This window comes from Nelumbo nucifera, chromosome 1 (genome assembly GCF_055504915.1).
Source record: "Nelumbo nucifera cultivar China Antique chromosome 1, China Antique-T2T, whole genome shotgun sequence".
In the NCBI taxonomy this organism is placed as follows: domain Eukaryota; kingdom Viridiplantae; phylum Streptophyta; class Magnoliopsida; order Proteales; family Nelumbonaceae; genus Nelumbo; species Nelumbo nucifera.
The window spans coordinates 181,495,406-181,503,584 of NC_142649.1; the positions used below are offsets into that span (position 1 = coordinate 181,495,406).

At 37.5% G+C, this 8,179-nt stretch overlaps 1 protein-coding gene across 1 annotated transcript; it reads right to left on the minus strand.

Moving 5' to 3' along the window:
* Positions 1–3,753: 3,753 nt before the first annotated feature.
* On the minus strand, positions 3,754–4,843 carry LOC104600252 (RING-H2 finger protein ATL67-like). The gene has a single exon (XM_010263105.3). It carries the CDS (start codon positions 4,704–4,706, stop codon positions 4,089–4,091), a length of 618 nt encoding a protein of 205 aa, XP_010261407.1. The 5' UTR covers positions 4,707–4,843; the 3' UTR covers positions 3,754–4,088.
* Positions 4,844–8,179: the final 3,336 nt, after the last annotated feature.

Below are 8,179 nucleotides of genomic sequence, written 5' to 3' on the forward strand. Positions count from 1 at the left end.
AAAAAAGAAAAACAGAGGTGGGAACGAGCTCTGGGAAGGAAGACATCGAGATCAGAGTCCATAGGTATTGTTTTTCTTTTCAAAATCCGTCGGACTCGTTGCTTGTGGGTTAGTTTATCAAGCACTAATGCACTATGACTATGGCCTTGTTTATTTATTTAAATAAAAATAAAATGTTATTCCAATTACTCAAGCGTCCAGTAGACGCCTTTATTCCGGTAGTAAGTTTAGTATTTTCGGTTGTTATTCACCCAAGGGAACAATACGAATGTGATAAGAGTTTTTTGGACGTGAGAATCGAAGTGTATTCATTGGTGGGCTGCTAGCCAACTTGTTGTTATTGATTGGGGGACTGGGGAGCTAATACCCAAACTAGGGGTGATGATGGGCCGGGCTGGACTTTGCTAAAAGATTTTGAATAGGAAAGGAATACAGCCCTGCCTTAACTGCGGCTGTTTCTGTTTATATTTATAATGGTTACAGGATAGGATGGATACAAACATTTTGAATAAAAGAGGTTACAACCGAATAAACTTATCAAAACAAAAAACAGATATGACTCAACTTTATCAAGAATAGTTGACGTGGCTATCCAAGAGGCTCAGGACTCTGAGGATGGAGTTGTATGAGATTCTTATCTCTAACATTTGCACTTATGATAAGGGTTATAGTTTAGGCCTGGGCCCGGTCCGGTTCGGGGTATCGGGCCTGAAATATAAACCCTAGCCTAGGTCTATACGGGCCCAGGCCGGATTGGGCCTGATTCCGGGCCAATGTCACTCATATAAAACATTACATGTGTATATACTAAATGACATAACATGCATATAAACTTATTTCATACATTATATTATATATAATATAAATTATACATGTCATGTTATATATTTATATATAAAAAATATAATATAATATAAAATAAATAAATATATATATATATATATATATATATATATATATATATATATATACATTATACACAAAATGTGTAAGTTTAAATATATGCAGACCAGGCCGGGTTTAAAGTATTAAGCCTAAACTTATCCATAAAATTTGTGGGCCTGATGTGGGCCCGAACCAGGCCGGGCCGGGCTTAAATGATCACCCCTAACCCAAACCCAATGGTAAAGAATTGACTCAAGCGTTGTGAAAGCAAAGAACCTAGGACAGCTCTCTTAAAATGGGTATTCTCGTTGGGAGAGTATGCTTAAGGTAAGTTGCTTTACAGTAACAAGTAACAATAACCCAGGAGCAGCAGCAAGAAAGAGTGAAGCAACTTATGAATTTTGACGAGCATCTGCTGACTGCATGTGGGTGCTTTTGTCATTAAAAAATGTTGGCATGAAATGAATGAAATTTTAATGAAGAGAAGGTAAAAAGAACACTTCCCTCTAATGGAACATTTTAAAAGCAAAAAACACATAGAGAGATGAACCAAATTTACAGAAACAGGCTTAATTATTGGAGTCATTCAAATTTGCAAATGGTTGAATGACTTCCAACTTGGCTCTCTACATTTTTCACCGAGGAATGTTTTACAGCCTTTTTCTTCCTCCAAATTGTTAAAAGCTAAAAAAAAAAGCGATAATCTTGAGCTTTACAGCTTCCCGAAGCCAAAATCTGGGTTCAAAATATTAATCAAGTGTCTTCCCATTGGGTTGTAGTGCTCTCCAGAACCATTTCTCGATTCTGTGCATGTCAAACTCCATGCCAACCCCAAAATACAAATTACAATTCTAAAGGTCACTGACTCACTTCCAAATCGTTTGCTTAAAAGTAATGCATCAAGCAGAATGAAAATAATAATAATAATAATAATAATAATAATAATATTATTAAAGCATTGACAAAGCTGTTAGGCTTCAAAACGAGGTGTAACTGTAAGCTATGGTTTGGCCTTTAGATTTGTAGTGGGGATGCATGCAGATAAAGCTAGTGAGTGGCCAAGGATGCAATTAATGTTGCTTTGAAATTAAGAGCATAATCAGACTCCTCGTGCTGAGATACTTCCTTTCTGTTGTACTTTCGTAGTTTTCTGTCTTTCTGCACGCCTAAACGAAGGGGGATTGGAGGAAAAAGCATAAATAGCTACACAGTGGGTGTTCATTACTTCATTGTATTTGGCATTGTGGTCGGTGGATGTTCAGTTCGGCCCTATGCTGTTGTACAGCCCAAAGTTTGACTGGGAGAAACGACTAAAAACATGAAGAATTCAACATGAGTGTGGGGGGTTGATCTGTGGCTTTGGAGTGGTACACACTACTCCACCTGGATCTGGATGAGACTCTCAACTCTCCAAACACTCAAGAGTCAAGAGTCAACACTAATCATAATAAAAAATAAATAAATAAAATAATGAAGAAATAGGCCAGCCTGAGCTAATTAGGGCACCGTGTTTGGCTGCCTAAGGCTAAACTTAAGCAGCAAATCCGTGCTTTGCCTCTCAGCGCCCAAACCCATCCCCCTAAAACCAGCTACATAGGGTTACCATTCAATGAATACATCTTATGTCGTAGCTCATAAGCATCGTTCTTTATTTGTTTAATCCAACCACGACAGTTAATTAATACATTAATGCAGAGAGCAGACGTCATGTCACACGTGAAGAACACCACAAGCTTTCCATGGCTGCTGCATATTAGTCTTTGAACTTGAAGGGGACCTCTACAAACCAGATTTATTTATTAGGGCTTCTTTGATTCACGAGAACGCTATACTTGATACTTGTTTGAAAATGAAATGAAAGCAAGGCTTCAGGAAACAACTTGTAATTTTTCATTTATTAACAGATATAATTCCTATAATAATACAACGTTTTTTATCAGCTTGATATAAAATCATTCATGACTACTTACTTATTTTTTACTTTTAAGTCAATTTTAAAAACACAAATGACTATGGCTTGCTTCAATTCAGCTATATATATGGACTTTTTTTTTTTAAACCTGAAACTTTTTTATGGTTTATGAAATTATGCCCTATTTCCTGGTTAGAAACTTGAATATGTGGATGCAGTCAACTTCTCCAATGTTCATACAAATAATCAGAAGTTCAGCCAGATCCACCCACTTTAGCCTTAATCGTTCCTAGTGATAAATTTGCAGATTTAGAATATAACCCTCAAAGGGTACCATAATTCTGCTAGAAGAAAGAAGCAAAAACAAAAAGCCGAAGTAGAACTTAAGTCAATTTGTCGGTCACACCTCACACCCACCATCCCTTGGTTCAAGATTTCATCCTCCGAATTCCGAAACCAATGAATCAGCTCAACCCCATCGTATTGTTCAGAATTTGTTAAAACGTTGATGGTATTTTCAAGACTTATCTGGCTCATGAATCGGCAGGTTTGTCTGTTTTAAGATACTGAAACTAAGTCATAATAAAATGGTGGTTTACACTTTACAGAGCCAAAATCAAAAGATTAGCTTAAATGGAGAATCAAAATGCATATAAATTAAATACCATCTCATCCGTTTACAGAGCCAATCTATTTCATTCGTTTTGGCACAGAGAGAGAGAGAGAGAGAGAGAGAGAGAGAGAGAAAAGATGCGGCACGATGAAATGGTTATAGGGAATACGGCAATTTCAATTTACCCCAGGTTCTCTCCCATAAAATTATGGCAAAATTGTAAGATATGACTGTAAAAAGGAGGATTATCTGAAGTATTTGCCCACACTCTTAACATATAAATCCATATTGAACTGTATTATAATCCATGTATATAGTTCAGAAAGAGGAGAAGTTACAGATATTGGAAAGAAGAGTTGAAGAAATTTAATATGCAAGGTGATGTGTTTGCTTCCAAAGCCAAAGTTTGTAACAGAGTACCCAGATCAGGCATTTCACTCTGTAGTAAAATAAGCCCAACTCCTAAAAAAACACAAATTACATCCTCTCCATGTCCAAAGACCAGCATCAAACACATTTTCAGTGTTTCAGAAAAAAAACAGAGTCTCCCAAAAACTTGAAAAGGAAACAAGTTGAAGCTTTGATCTTTAAAGCATCTATAACTCAAAATTTACATGCAAGAAACAGACAATTGGAAGAAATGATGAAGAACAAAAACATGTGAGGGAACAAGAAGGGTCACCTCCTTCGGTTCCCCGGATACTGCGATAACGGCACAAGCTCCGACAGCGGCGTCGAAAGCGGAGTCGGTAAGGGTGAATTGCGACAAACAGGGCAAGAAGCATTAAGCCTCAACCAAGCATCAATGCAGCAGAGGTGAAAGAAATGTCGACAGTCGGGCATCATCCTCAACATCTCTCCATCCTTGTAGTCACAAAGACAGATCGAACAAACAGAGTCACCCCGATCCTTGGATTTGCAAAATGGGAACTTGGGGTACGAATTGATAACCGACTGGTCCAAACCCACAACAACGCTCTCGTCATCTCTGCTGCCATCGTCATCTTCTGCAACAAAGATTATCCGAGGGAGAATGATACCGTTAGGGTTTGAAGAGTCAGGGTTGGAGTCGGAGTTGTCGGGGTTTGAAGAGCGATGGCGGTTACGAGATGCTCGGCAGCAGATGTAGGAGGAGAGGACGACGGTGGAGAGGAGGACAAGAAACCCTAAAGCGATGGCGATTGCATAGCCGAAGCCGAGGTTGGTAAGGTTCTGAAGGAAGTAGCCGGAGCTTCCACCACCACCACCACCACCACCACCGCCACCGCCAGCGGCGGTAGAAGGGCTGCTGGACATTTTGAGTGAAGGAAGAAGGTGGTTTTCATTGTGGTAGAAGAGAGAGAAAGAGAGGGGGAATAGGCAGATTTTTTTTGGGGTGGTTTCGGGGGTGGGTGGGTTTCCCCAGCTGCTGCATTTAATACAAGTTCTGGAACCAGGGAAGGTTATTAAATAGGTTATATATTTGGGTTGATGGACTTCCAGGCTTGATTCTGGGCTGAGAAAACCTTTTTATCCCTGGTGGGCTTGACGTTGATCTATCCTCATCCCATCCCATCCAACCATTTCAATATTCACATAAAACCAAACCTAACTCATAATAATCTCTTGTTCAACGCTTCAACCTACAAATCTGAAAATCTGAAATGCCCCGGCCAGGTTTTCTTTCAAGAGTGAAGGAAGACTACTCGTCTAGTCTATTGAATCAAGTCAATGAACAAAAGAAAAGGTATAGAAAGAGGTGGGAACAAAATAATATATATATATATATATATAAAAAAGCAAGCTCCCTAACTTTTCTTTTTTTCTTTTGAGAAACAAAACCTTGGAATCGGCATCATTATTTACAGCTAGCTCAGTAACTTCAGAACGAATTCGGTTATTTATGCAGATCTTATTCTCCCTCCCTTAATAAAGCCAAATGTTTTCTGGGTTAAGGCCGGTTCTTTTCACAGTTCATTCATACTTTGGTTTAAATGAGGATGAGAATGAGATAACAACTTACAAACTTATTGGCGTCATTTACATTGGGAAGATGCAGAAATTGAAAAGTCACAGCGACAAGCAATGATTTACAAAGGAGCGAATTAAGTAAACTAGCCACGTATTAGAAATGCATCTCATTCTCATGCAATGCAATGCAAGTTACAACCAAAATCAATTCTGAGAGCTTTTGGATGACTCAATGCATCGTTATATCGTGCTAAATTTGTGTCTCACTACTATACCACAGTTTTAATTTGGGCACACAGAAAATAAATAAACAACGGACAGTAGGTGGGGGATCGATCAATATCAAATATGTGGGACTCATGCATGTGGTTTGATAGAAGAATGTTAAATGGTACTTTAAATGTCCTTGGTTTATGTATGGAGCTACCACGGGACCCTATTTCAAGTGCAACTGAAAAATGGTTTCTTTAAATGTCCTCATAAAACTCAAATGCTCACTGAGCCACAGTTTTACCAAGTGGCAATCCATTCAAATTGTCGAATTAGTGAAAGTTGAAAAGATTAATCCGGGTGTCATCAAGTCATTGGTTTAATCTTGCAAAAAATGGTTTATGTAAGATTCAAATATGATACATTTATTAATGTTCACTCAATCAGTTTCTTGATTCATGTTTAGGTTAAATAAATCAAAATGCACTTACCATCACATTCAATCAATTTTTACTGTATAAAGTTTGCTTTTATTCAAAAAGCAAAAGCTAGATAGTTTTCAGCAAGAAGAAAACTGATCTGTATTCTCTGATTAACAAAGCAAGTATTGAGTTAAAGGCGACCAAAAAAATAAAAGGAATATATAAGAATAAGTTTTGATGTTACTTAAAACAAATAAGAAGATGTAGTGTTTGCAGGAAATCAGTAAGGAGCACCAATTATGGGAAAAGCCAACTTTTTTTTTTGTTCTGGATAAATGGTCATGACTCATACTTGCAGCCGAAGCCTTAGAAGTGAGAAGAGCATGATCATAGCAATAGCAATGGAGGTGCAAGAAGAAATTAAGAAGGAAACTCTAAAGGGGGTAACCGACAACATCATTGGGTGAGTTAGGAACATGGTGGCAGATACACTCAATATCATAAATGACATACAAGGCCTCCTCAGTCCTTACTCATTTATTCTGAAGGAATTCTATGTTTTCACACGTCTCTCAAGGAAAGTGGCAGGCTAGGTATCAGCCTAGATAGTAGGGTAATTGAAAGGAAAAAATAACAAGAATTGTTTTAATTTATACTAATTTTCATAACTTGATGGAGACTGGATGAGTAATCACTCAATGTATATTCTCATTTGGACACAAGTTGAAGCACAAAACCCTCCCTTTCTTTTTGTTTTAGCAAAAATGGGAACAAAAAAAAAAAGCACCTTTTATTTTCATAGGTGGACTACACTCTACAGAGGCCCCAAAGCAAGAATGGGATGGTCATTTGGGGTCAGTTTCTACCCAAAATTGATTGGAAATGATCTCAATTCAATCGGTTCTAGGGTTTGATTCCAAATTCTTGAAACTGACCCTAGGCCTATTCTAGACCAGGGTCTAAGACTTGAACCAGCCTTGATTTTGCCTTGATGGAACTGACATTGATGTAATATTAGGTCACATGTATAATTCTTAATGTTATACTAACATCAATCAACATATATTATATTAAAGAACAAGTTCCATGAATTAACCTTGAAATTAATGTTGATAGGGTAGGTTCTGATTCTAAAAATTTGAAAAAAAAAATCCCTACAGATAGATTCCAGATTCTACATTAAAAACAAACAAACAAACCAAACTAACCTATGCTCACCTCTACTTGCACCTTTGCACCCTTTTATGTTACTGGCTCTTGATCCCTTGTTAATCTTGTAATACTAAAAAAAAAAAAGAACTCAAACCCAGGTGAAGTTGAGATATTGTAATCTTGTAATACTAAAAAAGAAAAATAAAATAAAAATTCAAACTTAAAAACCCTCCAAACCCACGTGAAGTTGAGATTTGATTTCAAATCTCCACGCAAAGGTAGAACCAGTAAAGGACTGATCAACAACCCAACAAAACTCCATCCATCCGACTCCTCACTGGAGTTGATAAGGACTTCATCCTACAACGCTACAACCTAACTAAACAGTAGTGAATGGCAGATTTGAACTGTTGTTGATGGCAAACATCAATATTTGGCCCACATAATACTGTCCAACTCTTCATCGACTTCTTTCCTCTGGCCCATCTACAGCATTCTTTTCTCTTCATACTTTATTGACCCAATTCAATTCAATTTCTCATCTGATGAGGAAGCAAGCGTCCTTTTCGTTGATGTACACACACAGTCAAACTGAACATCAGCTTGAAAAATAGTGGGAAAATTTCCAAAGTCTTAATATACAAAGCTGGTTTGTTGATAGGAGTCCATCAGCCGAGTGAGGCCACGCCATCGTCACCATTCTCCAATTGTACTCTGTCCTCGTCTCTCATTGCTAACAACTTTTGCAAACCGCAACAGCTGTTCCGTCCGAATTTCTATATGTTGTTTCTCACAAATTCAACGTCAAAATTAAATGTTCATTTTAATGACTGATAGAATAATGAATCAATTTTGATGTTATATCGTGACTGATATTACTAACTCATGTGTGCTTAACAAAGATTATAGAGACTGATTTGCATTAAGAGAAGAAAAGAGGAACAGACACGTCCTTTAGGCTGTGTTTGGTTTGGAGAAAAAGTAGGGAAATGAAGGAAAACCTTTACAAAACTTGTATTCCCTTCCTTTTTCTAC

What these genes read in the sequence shown, in the direction of transcription:
- LOC104600252 (XM_010263105.3), bottom strand. Translation starts at nt 4,706, where the DNA reads ATGTCCAGCAGCCCTTCTACCGCCGCTGGCGGTGGCGGTGGTGGTGGT.